The sequence below is a fragment of the Myxocyprinus asiaticus genome, chromosome 40 (assembly GCF_019703515.2).
Source record: "Myxocyprinus asiaticus isolate MX2 ecotype Aquarium Trade chromosome 40, UBuf_Myxa_2, whole genome shotgun sequence".
NCBI classification, from domain to species: Eukaryota; Metazoa; Chordata; class Actinopteri; order Cypriniformes; family Catostomidae; genus Myxocyprinus; species Myxocyprinus asiaticus.
Window position 1 is genome coordinate 33735743 of NC_059383.1, and position 19641 is coordinate 33755383.

At 35.2% G+C, this 19641-nt stretch overlaps 1 protein-coding gene across 1 annotated transcript in view; it reads right to left on the reverse strand.

Annotated features, from left to right (window-relative positions):
• Positions 1 to 18146: 18146 nt before the first annotated feature.
• The window catches only part of LOC127430783 (collagen and calcium-binding EGF domain-containing protein 1), a 74840-nt gene continuing 73345 nt past the window's right edge, over positions 18147 to 19641 (reverse strand). The window contains exon 11 of the mRNA XM_051680848.1: positions 18147 to 18872. Within this exon, the coding sequence (XP_051536808.1) occupies positions 18612 to 18872 (261 nt within the window). The 3' untranslated portion in view covers positions 18147 to 18611. The remainder of the gene's footprint in view (positions 18873 to 19641) is intronic.

Consider the following 19641-nt stretch of genomic DNA (forward strand, 5'->3'; position numbering starts at 1 on the left):
ATGAAAATAATTAATAAATGAAATATTTCTTGGAGGATTAGTTCACCCAAAACTTCTGAAGATTTTTAGAAGAATATCTCAGCTCTGTAGGTCCATTCAATGCAAGTGAATGATGACCAAAACTTTGAAGCTCCAAAAGCACATAAAGGCAGCATAAAAGTAATCCATACGACTCCAGTGGTTAAATGTCTTCAGAAGCTATATGATAGGTGTGGGTGAGAAACAGATTAATATTTTAATCCTTTTTTTACTATCAATCTTCACTTTCATGTTCACAGTCTTCTTCTTTTGTTTTTGACGATTTACTTTCTTTGTGAATATTGCCACCTGCTGGGCAGGGAGGAGAATTTAGAGTAAAAAAGGGCTTAAAGGGATAGTTCACCCAAACATGAAAATTCTCTCATCATTTACTCGCCTTCATGCCATCCCAGATGTGTATGACTTTCTTTCTTCAGCAGAACACAAACAAAGATTTTCAAAAGTATATCTCAGCTCTGTAGGTCCATACAATGCAAGTGAATGGTGATTAGACCTATGTAGCTGCAAAAATCACATAAAGGAATCAGAAGTAATCCATAAGACTCCAGTGGTTATATCCATATATTTAGAAGCAGTATAATAGGTGTGGGTGAGAAACAGATCAAAATTTAAGTCCTTTTTTAATCTAAATCTCCACTTTCACTTTTACACCAGAAAGTCACATGTGGTGCCTGTTTAGTTTCACTTTCACATCTGAAAGTGAAAGTAGATATTTAGAGTAAAAAAGGACTTAAATATTGTTCTCTTTCTCACCCACATATTATATTATATGGGTTTTTTATACCTATTATATAGCTTCTGAAGACATTGACCACCACTGGAATCAAAAGGATTTCTTTTATGTTTCCTTCAGGGCCGGCCCGTCCTTCAGGCGATACAGTGTCCGCCTAGAGCTCTGACATGCCTGAGGGGAAGTCGTAAGTTTAAGAAACATTGATGACTTTCATTTTAAAATTCTCTGCAGTCCAATGGTTCTTATCGCACACATACCCAAGTAAACGTGCAACACATGGACCTAATCATTTAACATTCAAATCACAATGATGGTGAAATCTAAAAACATCAAATTAAGTATAAAATGAGCTCTGAATAATCACAAAAAGACAAATAAAGGAAAATTACAACAAATAAAATAACAGCAGTGTATCTAAAATCGGCAAGAAGATAAGCAGTACACACTAATCTGCATAATTTGTTCATAATGCCATGCATTAATAATAATAACATTATTATTAGACAGGAAGAAATTCAGACACTGCTGTTATAAAGACGCAAAAAACTCACATAGTGTATATGAGAAAATATGAGCAATTCATCTGGAAAATAACCAAACCATCCTATCTGCAAAGATGTCTGCTCTCTAAGAGATATGTGTTTATTCTTTATATTTGTTTACAACTATATATTTCAAGGTGTTGTGTTTATAGGCCCTATTTAAAATATGTAATTTTATTTATACATAATTATACATTATACTATATCCATATGCTGTAGTTACCTTATTTTCCCTGATGTTTTAACTTTTATTCGCTTTTGCACACATTCTGGCCAACTTTTTGTTTTCATTGGTTTTGTTGCTCTAAATAAACTTTTACACATAGTTATGCGGGTAGTTGAAATTGAATTTCAAGCATTGCCAGCAGTGTCCTATACAATTAAAACTATCTAAAACTATTTTAATCTACATTTTCTTATTTTGTGTAACTTTAATAGGTAACACGTATGGTTGTATTTGTTAACATTAGTTAAATACATTAGTTAACATAAACTAACAATGAACAATACTTAATAATCTTGGTTAATGTTAATTTCTACATATATTAGTCCATTTTTAACACTAAAAATTGTAGAAGTTAGCATTAGTTAATGCAATATGAACTAACATGGACAAACAATAAACAGTTGTATTTTTATAAATGAACATTAACCAAGATGAATAAATGCTGAAAAATTGTATTATACATTGTTAATGATACCTAATGTAAATCATATCGTAAAATATTACCCAGTAATTATTAAACTTGCAGTTTCCATGACCTCATATTAATTGAGACACTGGTTTATTTGTACTTCTAGAAAAAGTTGAAAGGCGATCAAAATAAGGCGATAAAATGGTGACTTGTCACAGCACCTAAAATACACATATTCCCTTATGTATGCATGAACATTTTAACCAAACATCTTCATGTTGGGGGGAAAAAAAGCTATTGGAGCATCTACTGAGCTATACAGTATAGTGCTTCTTTTTTAGTGCTTTATATTTAAAAAATCTGCTCATCACGTTTGCAGGGGTTCTATGACAATTTTCACACTGGGGGGCCCATTTTCATGATTTCGCCTAGGGCCCCACAAACCCACGGGCCGGCCCTGGTTTCCTTTATGTGATTTTTGGAGCTACAAAGGCCTGATCACCATTCACTTACATTGTATGGACCTACAGAGCTGAGATATTTTTCTAAAAATCTTTGTTTGTGTTCTGCTGAAGAATGAAAGTCATACACATATGGGATGGCATGAGGGTGAGTAAATGATGAGAGAATTTTCATTATAGGGTGAACTATCCCTTTTAATATTGATCTGTTTCTCACCCACACCTATCATATTGCTTCTGAAGATATAGATTTAACCAATGGAGTTGTAAAGATTACTTTTATGCTGCCTTTATGTGCATTTTGGAGCTTTTGGTTTTTACTTGCATTGTGAGGACCTACAGAGCTGAAATATTCTTCGGAAAATCTTTGTTTGTGTTCACCAGAAGAAAGTCATACACATCTGGGCTGGCGTGAGGGTGAGTAAATAATGAGAGAATTTTCATTTTTAGTTTAGGCCCTGAAATTAGGCTTTGTTTTGTATATGCAAAACACAATTTTGGCTTAATGTTTCTATATCAAATCAATTAATGTAAATGTAGGCCTAATGATATTAAAAATACATTATTCATTTGGAAATAAAATAAAAACAATTGCATTGTGGAGAAAAAAGGTATCAGTATTAAATATAATGGATATTAACATTGCACTCTAGAACAGGAAGTTTTGTGCTAAATTACACACTCGTTCCAACTCAGTACACACACATTCACCTTGATTGACGGAACAAAGGACTCACTCATCACGTTCTCTTCTCCTGCTAGCGAACCTGTAATTAATGTCTTAATGAGTGCTGTCTTTATGAGATTGTGAGGCTGGCATGACCTGTCACTATGTGGGACACAATGACACCCCTTCATTCTGACTAGTGAGCAACCCCCCTTGTCTCAGGTCAGCACTAGCACCATGTGGAAGGGATCAGAGTCCAATGGAGAGCAGGGTCACCTGAAGTGTCTTTTTCATGGGGGAGTGCCAAACCCTCAGTGGGTGGTGGGGGGGCCTGTCATAATCCCCCACCATTCACTTTCTATGCTAATTTCTCAGGGCTAATGAGAGGATGACCTCACTCTGAGGTTAACGAAAGCTGACCCCAAAACAGCTAAAAAAGAGACTTCTAGAGAGGGGGCTACAATGGATGACATGGAATGTAATTTTTAATTTATTTAAAATGCAAAAGTATACACACTGGTGGCCAAAAGTCTGGAATTATGTACAGATTTTGCTCTTATGGAAAGAAATTGGTACTTTTATTCACCAAAGTGGCATTTAACTGATCACAGTGTATAGTCAGGACATTAATAACATGAAAAATTACTATTACAATTTGAAAAAAAAATTCAGAACTACTTCAAAGAGTTCTCATCAAAAAATCCTCCACATGCAACAATGACCGCTTTGCAGATCCTTGGCATTCTAGCTGTCAGTTTGTCCAGATTCTCAGGGGACATTTCACCCCACACTTCCTGTAGCACTTGCCATAGATGTGGATGTCTTGTTGGGCACTTCTCATGCACCTTACAGTCTAGCTGATCCCACAAAATCTCAATGGGGTTAAGATCCATAACACTCTTTTCCAATTATCTGTTGTCCAATGTCTGTGTTTCTTTGCCCACTCTAACCTTTTCTTTTTGATTTTCTGTTTCAAAAATGGCTTTTTCTTTGCAATTCTTCCCATAAGGCCTGCACCCCTGAGTCTTCTCTTTACTGTTTTACATGTAACTGGTGTTGAGCGGGTAGAATTCAATGAAGCTGTCAGCTGAGGACATGTGAGGCGTCTATTTCTCAAACTAGAGACTCTGATGTACTTATCCTCTTGTTTAGTTGTACATCTGGCCTTCCACATCTCTTTCTGTCCTTGTTAGAGCCAGTTGTCCTTTGTCTTTGAAGACTGTAGTGTACACCTTTGTATGAAATCTTCAGTTTTTTTTTTTTTTTTTTTTTTGCCAATTTCAAGCATTGTATAGCCTTCATTCCTCAAAACAATGATTGACTGATGAGTTTCTAGATAAAGCTGTTTCTTTTTTGCCATTTTTGACCTGATATTGTCCTTAAGACATGCCAGTCTATTGCATACTGTGGCAACTCAAAAACAAACACAAAGACAATGTTAAGCTTCATTTAATGAACCAAATAGCTTTCAGCAGTGTTCGATATAATGGCAAGTGATTTTCTAGAACCAAATTAGCAATTTAGCATGATTACTCAAGGATAAGGTGTTGGAGTGATGGCTGCTGGAAATGGGGCCTGTCTAGATTTGATCAAAAATTACTTCTTTTCAAATAGTGATGGTGCTGTTTTTTACATCAGTAATGTCCAGACTATACTTTGTGATCAGTTGAATGCCACTTTGGTGAATTAAAGTACCAATTTCCTTCTGAAACAGCAAAATCTGTACATTATTCCAAACTTTTGGCCCCCAGTGTAGGATATGTTGATCAAAAGTGGATGGTTACAGTATTTTAATTTATGGAACATGAGATCATAATAACAAAGTTGGGTAGATGACATACAGTACATATTAAACAATGATATGATAGAAAAGTGTTGGGTAAGTTAGTCAAAAAAGTAATTCACTACAAATTACTTATTCCTTCTTTAAGATTGAAATCAGATTACTACATCAAGAATGATCACATTACTAATTACTTTTAAGTTACTTTTTTGAAACACTTTTCAAAGAAGTATGTTTATTTTTTTCACTCAACAAATTCAAAATAATGTCCACATTTCCTCCTTGTTCATTGTTCAAGTCATACACTCAGCAGTTAACACCAAATATTTCACCCTCAGAAAGACTTGTTAGGGAGCGCACACTCATCAGTTGTCACAGAAGTGCAAATAGATGTACATATGAACATAATTCATGTTTTAAAATGATTCTACATAAATAATAGTATTCCAGAAACATGTATACTCCAAGTAATGTACTAAAAAATAATGAACTTACAGTATTATTTAAAAGTCAGTTACTGTAATCTGGTTACAATACATTACACTGATTACAATACTTTGGACTAAAAACATAATTAGATTACAATAACTAATTAGTTTGTAATCATATTACACCCAACACTGGGTAGTAGTGACTGTTGTACTATAGCCTACTTCATCTGAAAATATTTTAAACTACATGTTAAGTTATTAAAAAAAAAAAAAAAAAAAAAAAAACATAGAAAATGTAAAATACATTTACATCACTAAACTTATGTTATATTTATCTGGTATTAAAGGTGCACTCAGTAGTTTTTCCCCATTAAAAAAGTTTTACTCCTAAAGAAATTAATTGTAATTTTGAAACATATGTATAAATTCATGAGCACTCACGTGAGATGCGGACTCTAGTCATATCAGTAACCTTATAAAAGCTGTTTTAATTCTACATTGGGCAGCCATGTTGGGATCACATGATCAGCTGAATACTACTCATTTAATCTCAGTAACCATCTTGTTATTGGACACTTTCACTCTTAGATTAAATTAATCATGGCTGATTGTGTATAGTGAATTTCTACAATGGCATCTGTAACTGAAAACTATTGATTTTGAATGATGCTGCAAGATGACACAAGCAAAAATTTACTGAGTGCACCTTTGATAAAAAAGGTCAACATTGCTGTAATGGAGTTTCTAATACAGCTGTTGAGGGAGTGAAGGAGATATGTCGGTCGTATTCCATCCATAGTTTTTCCTCTATTGGAAAGTCATGGAAATGTAATAGTAGATTTTTATTTTTATTTTGTTGTTGAAGCAAACAAGAATGCAAAAAAAATAAATAAATAAATAAATAAATAATAATATATATATATATATTTGCTGTGGTCTCCCATTCACCGCTATTGAAGTTTCATCAAAAATTTATTTTCCATTCATACATAGATTTTAACCTCAAATCTCGATATTGAAAAAGACCATGTTTATATTATTTCTCAACTACATCAGACAAAAGCCATCTTGCTTTCTTGGTTTTTAATATCTGCTTGTCAAAATCATTCATTTAGACTCTAAACATCTCTTGCTGAAAACCAAATGTCATGTTGCATTTTCCAAACTAGTGCATTATCCTTAGACAGACTTAAATGTCATGCTGTTGATAGCCATCCAACTGTATTTCTCTTTTCTTGTGAGTAATCCGTCAGGCAACAGCATCACTCCAGCTGATCTCTTCCTGTGGCCTTTTCTCCTGCTCACGATACACCCCTAATCATGACAAGTGTCTCTCTTGTTCACGTCATTAGTCTAGCCTGAGGAGAGAGTTTGTAATTGAGGTCCATTCTCCTTTGTTTGAAGTTCATTAGGTAGTTAATTCTCACAGTTTGGAGGAAATGCACAATTTTAATAACAAAAGGAATGTAAATAGCTCATTTAGATCAGAGACAATGGCACCTGATGGGAGCTAATGGATTACGCTTTAGGAGAATACCACTACAAATTAGTTAGCACAAATATTTGGTCAGCTAATTATGCAGCTTGGGCATTAGAGAATTGTTATTTTTGGAAATCAGTTGCAGATAATGTACAGTAGGGTTCAAAAGTCTTAGTCAGATTTCCTTGCTTCCACTGTAGCATCCAAGATTCTCTTTGGACCATCCTCAAATCATACCGGAATAACATGAATCATTAATTTTGCAGGTTTGAACAGCTTGAGTGCGTGCCATCATGCTTTTTTTCATTTTTTTTTTCATTATGAATTAAATTATCAGCATAACAATTTCAGTGAAAATTTGTATTGAAATGTTAACATGAATTTCAGAATTTCTTAGTATTTAGGTTGTTCCCCTTTAACTTCAAAGACATCAGGCATGAGCTGACCTGCACTCCACAAGTTTGTGCAAAACCTGATTACTTTGAATTCATTTGAGAAAGTTCCAATGAGGATATGCATCTGACCTCTTGTACCATGTTATAATGGTCAATGTCACAAATTTACTTTTATTTGATTAGTAACCAAAAATAGGGCAGAATCTTAAATAACTCTACTACGTTTTATGTCATAACTATTATAAAGTGAAAATAAATCCAATATTTTCAATGAAATCTCATACTTTAGCTTCCTACTGTCACGGTTTAATGTCTAAAACAGACACCAAGGCAAGAACTGTTGTATAAATGACTGATATAAAACTAAATTATGCCGAAGAGTGTCTCCTAAAAGGGGTCATTATGTGCATTCTCTGTGCATTATAAAAAGGTTCTTTCAGGGTCATATGGGACACTGGGCTTGTCACCTCTCAGTTGGGTTCCCTTATTCAGTGTTTCTTTTAGCACTGACAAATTGATGAACCAATGCAAATTCACAAAAACAACAAGTATTTCCACAACAAAACCTAAGTAAATAACAACAGCGTGGAAGAAAAAGCAGCTTTTCGCATTTTATTGTCCTTCACCTGCTGAGTTAACATCACTATGGTGACCACTTCAGCCCTAAATGGGCTATTCATTATACTCTAGAACCGACATAAAGATTTGACTCCTTTTGGATGGCAAGCTAAGGCCTAATGTTGTAGATAGAGGTATGAATAGGGTTTCAACTGTCTCCTTTATTTATATATATATATATATATATATATATATATATATATATATATATATATATATATATATATTTAGCTTGCCATAGAATCCATTATGATTGTATCAGTGCCGTCGCTTGAATTCACAGGGCCTGGGACAATTTTTTCATGTATGGGCCCCCAAGAAAAGATGGTTTCTTTTGCAGAGTTTGCGAAATCCCTAATGGTTGTGTCAGAGTATTTGCTTGAATTTAAGAGTTTATAAAATATGTGCCAATTAACTGAAGTGTATTTACATAGTTCATCGGTATAACATGCTTTGCTTTTGTGGCACCTATTTTATGTACAAGTGTGTTTAAGAGTGTGTGCTTACTAAAGCAATAGTGCCCTTTGTGCAAGCATGTGTGTGGTTTTTTGAGCACACAAATATTACCTTAAAGTGGCTCGACACAGTCTTGTGTGTGTGTGTGTGTGTGTGTGTGTGTGTGTGTGTGTGTGTGTGTGTGTGTGGAGTGGCCTCTCATTATCTGTCCGAACTAAAAAAACATTCACCAGAGAGGTTGTTCTCCGCTCGTATTTACCGACACACGAAAACCAAAGGTTCCAAACAATATCGAATGGATTCCTTTATCCTCACAAGTATCTCATCCACCTTTGAATCCCCCTCCCTCCAGATACCTGCACAAAAAAAGAGAACTTTATGACAAAAGCATATCCCCAACTTTCCTTTGCGGCCCCCCGTGCAGAGATAGAGGGCCCGGTTTAAGACCTTTATTTGTGTAAAACCTCTCATTAACTTTGCTCATGCTGCTCACTCAGGCTGTCGGGGCTTAAGTAGCGCATTTTGTAAAAAAGCTACCAATTAGTCACCCATCAGCTCCAATTAGAAGAGACAAAACCTGTATAAAGATAACTCAATGAGAGTGGGAGGGAGCCTGTAGCTCAGCACTGTGTGATCACTCAAGATCCTCAGCCCTATTCATGAGCGCTAGCAGCACCGGGGTCCTTTCAGTACGGGCTCCTTACCGAATGCACCCTCCTCAACCTGTTTCTCCTTTTCTAAGAGCCCAATGTTGTTGAGATGGGAAGCTAGGCCTCCCAGGAGCCACAGAAGGAGGCCTATTCAGCCCTCGTACCTGTTTACAGGCTCTAAAGCGTTCGGCTTGCATACAATCGGCCTTTGTCCCAGCAGTGCTTCCTTTAACTTAGGCCCCAACAAGAGCAAGCTTTCACCAGCACTCTCTTCTGTCTGTGGAGTGAAGAGTGGGGAAAAAAGAGAGAAAAAAAAGAGTTGAAGGAGTGGCTTTCGCCTCATTAAAATTGAATTTGCACTGTCCTATAATTACATGGGAGGGCAACAATGTATTTCTTCCCTTCAGTGAAGGTTTTTTGGGGCAGTTAATTTGGTGCTTGCATTTAATCTTTTAAAGGCATAATTAGTGCGGAATGAAACCCTAATTTCCTACGTCGGTGCTGTTTGGTTGTAAGGTTTTGCCTCCTGTTCTTACCGTGGCTGGGTGAGCAAGCACCGTTAATAAAATTACCTCATCAATGACTTTTATTTCAGCACAGTGACTCACTCGGGATCTGCCATTAAGCATTAGCTTGATGCAGTTTGAACGGGGGGCCACTGGGAGCTGCATTCACTTTCACTTGTGTTTTTTTCTACATAGTGGGCAGTTCTAAATAATGAGGGAGGCAGCCAGTGAGATATAATTAGGAACAAGGGGCACTTCAACAAATATTTGAAAACTTTTAAGGCTGGCTCTTGTACACGGTCCATTAATTACTTCCAGATGGGATTTCGTCACAAACGTTCCGTCCAAATGTCACCTCTCCCTAACTCCCCAAGCTCTCTTATCTATTCTTAAAAAAGACATTCTTGTTTGTTTGTTGCATATTTTCTCATCTGCAAATAGAAAAGTGTTAAATGTCAATGGCTCAAAATGAATTTGATGATGTCACTTTAATTCAAAGTGAAAATAGCGATACAAATCAAAGAAGGTCTGAAACATTTGTGCAAGAGAACTTTTAACTTTTATTAAATCTTTATTAACTCAAAATTTTCACGAGCCTCCTATCCAACACTTTCTTTTACAAAAGGAAACATCTGTGAACAAATATGATTACTCATTCCATATTTATGCAATACCAATGACTAATGTATTTGATTTTTTAATTACTACTTTACTTTTAATAAATTAAAACAAATTAAAACTTTAAAAACAGTGACTATGTTCAGAATGGAATACTAGCATAGTGCTTACTGCATAGTGTGAAGTATACACTGAATAATGCCTACCACTTTTTTAAGAATAGCATGTGAAACAAATTATACAACGAGAAGCATTTTAAAAAGTAGAATGCCACTTTGTTTTCACATTAACCCAATATGTGCATTTTTAATTCAGAGAGTGGCATCCACTAATCAATTTGAACTAACACCACCAACAACAAAACAATCAAACAATAATTTTCTATCCAATTTTGTGTAAAAATATAAAAACTTTTGATAGTTCAATCAAATAATCAAAAATCAAAAAAGTCAAAAATTGCAATTAATACTCTACAGATTGGCTGAAGATCAAACAATAGAGGTGTCACATGTTTTCACTACACCTGAATACACTGTACTTACTGAGGGCCCCAGACAACACGCAATTACATGTCAGCATTTGTACCCATATACATGCACACACAAAACACATACACAGGAAAATGTGCATGTTTAAATGCATACTTGCATGTTCACAGGTATGCATTCACTTGAACAAACCCCTAACCTTAAATAAAAGAATTTGGCACGTAACTCACACCACACTGTTTGTGCTGCAGGCATGAATGACACCTCAAATCATATGGCTTGTTGAGGAGAGGTGCGTTATTACTTTTCTAAACAATTATGGTTTTCGCCTGGTGGAAGATAAATAACAAAAAATAAAACATCTGAATGATTTACATTTGGGGCAGTTACTAGAAGCTTATCAATGACCTAAACACCAATCAAAATACCTCAGCAATTTCCTTGTCACCACTTTGAACACCTTAGCAACCTCCTAGCAACCTCTCTGAACACCTTAGCAACCACTATACACACCATAGCAGCCTCCTAGAAACCACTCAGAACATCTCAGCAACCTCCTGGCAACCACTCTGGACAACTTCCCTTACAAAAATCTAAACTAGCCGCAAACTTACAGCAAATTTGCCGCTCATTATTTTCACATGTAAATGAGCATGTGATTTACCACAAATGCTTGCCAGAAGTTTTCAGCGGTGAACCTCTGGCAAACCTTTGGCAACAATAGACAATTTGCTGCAAGTTTGCCGCAAAGCTCATTTGCAGGTGAAAATTATCTGTGGCAAATTTGTGGCAAGTTTGCTGCAAATTTGCAGTGAAATCTAAATTTTTGTAAGGGCTAGCAACCTCCTAGCAAACACTCTAATCTCCTTAGTATATCTCCTAATATTCTTACACCAGTGTAAACTCAGTAAGCCATTCTGAGTCTGAACACTTTAAGAACTTCCAAGCAAACACTTAGAACACCTTAGCAACCTCTTAGCTACAACACTGAACACCTTTGCAACCTCTGAGCAACCATTATAAACACCTTAGCAACCTCCTAGCAACCACTCAGAACACCTTAGCAATCTCCTAGCAACCACTATAAACACCTTAGTGACCTCTAGCAAGCACTCAAAACAGCTTAGCACCCTCTTAGCAACCACTCTATACACCTTAGCATCCTCCTATCCACCACTCTATACACCTTAGCATCCTCCTAGCCACCACTCTGAACACCTTAGCATCCTCCTAGCAATCACTCAAAACACCTTAGCAACCTACTAGCAACTGCTCAGAACACCTTAGCAACCTATTAGCAAACACCCAGAACACCCTAGCAACCTCCAAGCAACCACTTTGAACACATTAGCATCCAATTAGCCACCACTATGAATACATTTGAAACCCCTATGAACACCTTAGTGACCCCCTAGCAACCACTGTGAACAGCTTAGCAACCTCTCAGCAACCACTGTGAACAACTTAGCAACCTCTCAGCATCCATTCTGTACACCTTCACAATGGCTTAACAAATCCCTGCTGATACAAAAAAAAGTGCAAACCAGCCAAAGATGGTTTTATGGTCTTAGCTGGTTTAAAATGGTCTAGCTGGTCTCCAAGCCTTGCTTAGTGGCGGTCAGCTGGTCTATCTTACTTGATGCACAAAATCCACCTAAAATCAGAAAATCAGACCAGCCTAACCAGGTTTGGAGACTGCCCAATAAAACAGCTTAGACTGTTTGTTTTTTTTCATCTGTGGTACTGGGAAAGTTCTCAGGCCAACATGCTCCAGCAACTTTCCATAAATAACATCTTTTTCATCTGAGTAATACAATAGACACAAACAAACTGAGTGACGAGCTAATGTACACATACTGCATTGCTTGTCAATCCACGGGCCTAAAAACTTTAATTCTATTGTTGCCCATCAACACAAAACAGTTGCTCGGTTCAGGGTGATTTTGAGCACGGCAGATTGACCCTGTTATTGCTGTGATAATTACTGCAGTGGAAACAGATCTAATTAGGGCTGGACTTTAATTACAGCCCTGGGGAACTGGGGCACAAAACCTCTCAAAAGACATACATGGAAAGGGTGTCAGGCCTTTGAGAGGACATAATAAGGACCAGATAGGGACATGGATTGATTTTTAGGGGATTGTGCCACTTGGAAACCAAGCCAAGTACGTCCTGAATGGGCATTTCTGTGCTCTGTGCCAAAAATCCCTCATGAATAGGTTGAGAGAGAGGTTCCCTATGCCAGCTACTGTATAGGACCCCCCAAACTAACCAGAGGCTCTGATATCTGTAAAAGATAGAGTGCAAAGCAAGGATGAGCTTTTGCTGCTTTCGCTGTTTTGGATTGCTCCGTCTCATTACCAATGTGAGAGAAAATTATATATATTTTTTAGTAGTTATGACAAATATTAATTGGTGCATATTAAAAAGAAAAATGAAATCACTCCATTTTTATGTGGGTGTGTGAACCCTCCCAGAAGACATTGTGAAAGCCAGTTTTGCACAATCAAATACCGCTCACATTTTCTTTAGAAAACATAAAAATACACTTTGGGTCATGATAAAATACTTATGATAAAATGCTCCTCTAAACATGATTTGTGTGTATGGAAACATCACTAGTGTCCATTTCACCAGGACATTCATTGATTTGCATACAGAGTTAGACTACATATAAGGCATATTCAGAGAGAACAGATTAAATAGTCTGTATTGACTATAATGTGTGTTTGAGAGAAAAAACTGAACATGAATTCCAGCTGTCTGTTTAGAACAGACATTACACCACATTTATTACATTAAAGGGTTAATTCACCTAAAAATGAAAATGTTGCCATAGTTTACTCAAACTCATGTTGTTTCAAATCCGTATTACTGTCTTTTATTCTCTGGAACACATAAGGAGATGCTAGGCAGAATGTTAATCTCATTCACCATTCACTTTCATTGCATGAGGCAATGAAATTGAATGGTGAATGAGACTAAAATTCTGCCTAGCATCTTCTTTTGTGATAAATAAATAAATAAAGTCACAGGCTTTGGAACAACATGATGGTGAGCCTAAATAATGAGAGAATTTTCGTTTTTGGGTGAACAATCCCTTTAAAGTGATGGAGTGAAATGCTTACAAAAACATTTTGTGATAAGTAGATGCTCCAACTGGTTATATATTTCATTAGGAGGCACAAAATGAAAACATGAATTATAGCCTGATTTATACTCCTCTTTGATCTGAGCAGTTAAAGAATAAAGTTTTTAATATACAATATAGGTCTGTTACAATCACGTGTTACCACACGATGGGACTACAGCTTGTGTGTTTTTGCTGCCACCTTGTGGAGAACAACCAATTTACAGCACTGCAGCATCAACATATTTCATTGCTGCCATCTAGTGGTTATGTATTCACAAAACAAAATACTAAATAGGAGAATTCTACCACCCACATAAAATAAAATAAAATAAAATAAAATAAAATAAAGTAAAGTAAAGTAAAGTAAAGTAAAGTAAAATAAAATAAAATAAAATAAAGTAAAATAAATAAAATAAAATAAAATAAAGTAACATAAATAAAATAAAATAAAATAAAATAAAATAAAATAAAATAAAGTAAAATAAAATAAAATAAAATAAAATAAAATAAAATAAAATAAAGAAATGCCTCTCTGGTGTTTGACTTCAAATCAAAGTAGGCCTATTTCATTACAGTGTATACTTAATTTAAGCATCTAAAATCTAGCGTTTATGTAGTAACAATACCAAAACTTGAATAGTAGCACTCTACCAACTAACACAAAATAAAATAAATGCATTTGTGGTGTTTGACTACACAAAATGTGTTTAATTTATATGCTGTAAAGGGATAGTTCATCCCAAAAAAAAAAATAAAAAATAAAAAAAATAATATAAAAATAATATTTTCGAAAAGACGTTCGTTCTTCTGCAGAACATAAGATTTTTAGAAGAATATCTCAGCTCTGTTGGTCCCCACAATGCAAGTGAATGGTGACCAGAACTCAGAAGGTCCAAAAAGGACATTAAGGCAGCATAAAAGTAATCCATAAGACTCCAATGTTTAAATCCATTTCTTTTGAAGTGAGATGATAGGTGTGGGTGAGAAACAGATCAATATTTAAATCCCTTTTTACTGTAAATCTTCACTTACACATTCAGCCACCTACTGGTTGGTACTAGTCAAAGGAGGTGATTTATATATATATATATATATATATATATAAAGAACTTAAACATTGATCTGTTTCTCACCTATCATATCACTTCAGAAGATAATTTATGCTGCTGTTATGTGCTTTTTGGACCTTCGGAGTTCTGGTCACCATTCACTTGCATTGAATGGACCTACCGAGATGAGATATTCTTCTAAAAATCTTCAGTTCTGTTCTGCAAAAGAAAGAAAGTCATACACATCTGGGATATCATGAGGGTGAGTAAATGATGAGAGAATTTTCATTTTTTAAGTCTTTAAGTCATTTTTTAAGACTTTAAGTCATTTTCTTTTCTTCTATAGTTTCTGGCCATGAGATTCACACATGAGAAGCAGGCATGATTTGTCTGCAAATATTGTAAGAGCTTGTTGAGAGGGTGTGTGTTCGTGGTTTCTGAAGTTTGGCTTGCATTAAGCAGAGAAGATACACATTTCTTATGGTTATATGGGAATGAGGAGGATTATGAGCTGTTTTGGCTGTTGTAGGACAGATTTGAGTGGTTTTGATCATTTTCAATACAATATATCCTTGGAAATTTGTTGAGGCCTCTGTTGGGCACCAGCCCCAGATTGAGAACCACTGTACTAAATCACTCTTTCTTATATGATGTGCTTAATAATTATTGTATTAGAAATGGTGTAACACTTATGACCTCCTGAGATGTATACACATAAAAGTAAAACATAGCTATACCTCCATTGTGTCAGTTGTTATATTTAAAATACCATATGTGTGTAATAATCCCAAAGAAAATTTCAACGCTTTCACATATACTACATGCATAAAGAAATTTGTAAATATAAGCTGAAATTGCTCAGGCTTGGAAAATTTTGATGTGAATCTATATATCTTTTCTTTATACTTTAATATTGTTGCAATTAAATTGTGTAATGTTGATCTACTTTTTTAATTCATAATTTGTAATGCAGATCAGGTGCCATGCAAAATACACATTAATGTACTGACACATGACCCCGCAGTCACTTCTTTCTTTAATAAAAGGTAATGTAAAACTTCTGGCCATTTCCAAACCTTTACATCAATGTTTTCATTTCACCCATTTGATTTATCTTTTCATTTGGTCAAACCCAAATATGATATTTCCCCTCGCACAGTAATCAAAGCCAAAGTTGTTCTTGTCTCATTGGAAAATGTTGTTTTGATGAAGTCTATGTTTAACAGGCCTAAAGGGTAAGCTGATCGCAGTTGTTGGCTGGTTACTTCAGACAGTCTCCCTTCACAGGCAATTACTGTGTGGCTCTCTCAGGGATCAGTACAGTTCAACCATGAAATGTCGAGAAAAAATAAAATAAAAAGTGTCAGAATCAGATGATTGCCCGACGGTGGGAATCTTTGTTTTAGTGTGGGTAAGCAATGAGCATGTTTGGCTAGCTTTGATTTACGAGTTTCAGATGGTAGAATTAAATGATGTGTTACAAGTGGGATCTTAACGAAGATACATGCTCTCATAATACATTACTGCAGAAATACTGAGAGCAAGTATGTATTATACAATTTAGAACATAGCCTTAGACTTTTGGCATGTATTAACTGAAATGTACAGTGGGGCTAAAGGCACCCATGAAGGAAAATGTGCTATCAAGACTTTATATATATATATATATATATATATATATATATATTGGAGCAGCATGATTTGTATGAAAAGAAATAATAACAAGGTTGTTTTGATAAATATATATATATATATATATATATATATATATATATATATATATATATATATATATATATATAAACAAACATATAAAAACACTTGGGGTATAGTGATATAATGTAGATATCGGGGCAATAGTTGCAGGGCAAAGTTTGTCAGCTTATGCAAATACTTTTGAGACAAATTTGAGACCATGTACATTCAAAATAACCACTTCAGAAAAGGTTGCACCATTTCCTGCTAATTACCATCACATTTGGCATTTCATAACATCTCAAATATTCTATAAACTAATGAATCTCCATTGTGTTTGGATCAGTCAATGGGAGCTCACTTTAAATATTTGTCATAACAAATTATTTCCTTAACCTAACCCTAACCTAACCTTAAGGAAAACAGTGTGTTTTATGGGGGGCCTTTAGTTCTTGCAACAAGGGGGCTTTATACCCCAAATGCTATACTTTCACTTTTTGGACAGTTATTAAAATCATTTGATTTAATCACCTTGAACAAAACTAAAAATGACAAATAGGTATTTTGTCTCAAAATAAATGTGATAATTTCAGAGATTCTCATTAGCTACCAAATTTTGCATAATTTTAAAAGTTATGAAGCGCTTTATCAAATGAACTCAAAATCAACCTTCTCAACATTGCATGTGATGACCTCATGGATCATGAAAATTCTGCAGTGAAGTGACAAACGGGTGTTTAGAAAAGTGCTGTGGTATATTTTGTTGCTTTTTAGTGTTTTAAGGGAAAATAAAATCAAAAGATCCTCTTTATACCCTGTTATGACCCTAACCTAACCCTAATGTGCGCTTAATGTTAACCTTTATGTGGGTTTTCTCAACCACCCTTGGTGGTCGTTTGGTTAATTCCACGCTAACCCTTTTGGGAAGACCTGGGTTCAAGACCCATGATACACACGTTATTAAATTAAGGTTTAAGAAAGACTATATGAGACTCTTTGAGATTAAATAAAGTGTTTTTATGAAGGGGCTGTTTAACTGTCTAGTTACAAGTAGATTTCAAAAGTATAATAAGTAATACATGCTTCTCTATGTGGTGACACCTTGAGAACCACCATAGTATAGTGGTAAATTTCCTCTTCAGTGCCAACAGAGACAGTAGTTGACAAGTGGGCAAAGTATATGGCAGAAGTGCCACCTTGTGTGTCACATGAGGTGGGCAGGCTTACCTTGGGTCTATTTTCTGGTTAATCCCCAATCCCGGAGCACTTTTTGTTTGGAGAATTTTAAAGGTAAAACATGATGCCAGAGTCAAAATATGGACCATAGAATCAATTCTTGTTAAAAAATAACATACTATTGCTTTCACCTAACCTAAATCTATTATAGTTAACTGGTGAAAGAAGGATCTGTTGTGATTATTAATGATAATATTATTTATTGAAAATTGGTGCCATATCATATGGCTGTTTCTGCCATTTAATTAAATAAGTGACACGAGGTTTAAATTTAAAAGCAGTTATATTCAATGTGCCATACAAATCCATAAAATGGTGATGTGTTGTATTTGAAATTTACAAGACTGTTGTATTTGAATTTTACAAGGCTCTAAAACAATTAACAACCGCCTGTCCCTAGTTAAAACGTCTAAAATAATTTTAGGTGAACCATCCCTTTAAGAGTTATAAAAAGTACCCTATGCACCTCAGTTCAAAGCTTGCACCAATTTCTTTACATTATTACTGAATCATGAGTGTAACTTTAACCTAATGTTTTAAAAGAGGTTTATTTAAAATGTTGATCTACTGGCTTGGATTGGGAGTATGAGAAAAGGTATAAACTTGCAGAAAAATCTAAATGAGAGCCAGTTTTGTTTGGTGTGTACACTTCATTGATTGTTTTCATGCATTCACTGAACCGGACCAAATGTACACCGTGTGTGTGGTGCTGGTAAAATCATGATAAGGGAGTTAATTGCTCACATATTTGAAAATGTATGGTTCAAGACCAGAGTACCATGCGTGATTGTTAATTTTTCTTATCTGGTGGACAAATGACTCATTCAAAATGCAGAAATTACAAAAATGTACAGTCTTTATGTTATAAAAATAGAAATTTCATACAATGAAATACATTCAGCCTTTTTCCCCCCTAGAGTGTACAGTTAAATAGCAACCATTCTGTGATATTTACACCACTCATTCTCTGTTTAATCAGTTCTTTGTTTGCCGGTCTCAAATCGGCCAATCTGGATTATTTAAGGTTCGGTGCAATTTTCTCTTCCTGGTGCTCTTGGTGGGGCTCTGGGGTTTGTAGTCTTCTCCGGAGCCAAAGTCCAGACTTTCCTGGTTATCTCTCCAGGTGTCCGGGGCAGGGGGTAAGTCCTCTCCAGAAGAACGCAACGGTCTTCCTAACACTTTATTCTGTAGTTCTGCGATGTCATGACGAATGTCGGCCATAAGGAGCAACAGGAAGTCGAAGGATCCAGGTGGGCCCTGAACACACAAATACACTTGTATCATATGAAACTCCATCGGGTTAAGTCTGTAATTACTCCCACAGAAAATGGAATTATTAGAAAAATGAATGTTGGGTGGTAATGGATTACATGTAATCTGGATTATGAAATCAGATGACAAAATGGATTACATGATTACAGGTTACATTACCTGTCAATCTCAGGGACTAAAAAATAAAAAAGTATTGCTTGATTTAATGAAAAGAGTGTAAATTGGTCAGGTTACCTAAAAAGTATAAATCTAAAATATTACATTACTGATTACAATTTTGGTTGTTAGTGTAATTTGTAATCTGTACTGGATTACATTTTAGAAGTAATCTACCCAATACTGCTCATAATCAATATAATCTAAATAAAACATCAGTCTCTACAGTATGTCAAATTTAGGGGCTTGTTTTACAATTCCTGTTTGGACGGTGATTTTAAAAAGAATGTTTTAAGGCTTAGTTTATGAGTCCATGATTGCCAAATTGTTTTAAGTTATGTGAATCCCCAAAATTATAGTAATCCACTATCAACCACTATTAGTAAACCAATTTTTAGTAAACTACCATCGGCAGAAGTTTTTAAATTTACTCAACACCTGTAAAAAACCCTATAACAATCTTCTACTTGACTTAGTAAATGATCAAAATTGCAGGTCTACTGCAATATTTTAAGAGAGAGAAATATAAGCATAGATAGACCAACACTGTGAGAAAATCAAATGTAAACAAAGGTATGAGTGAGAAAGGACAATACAG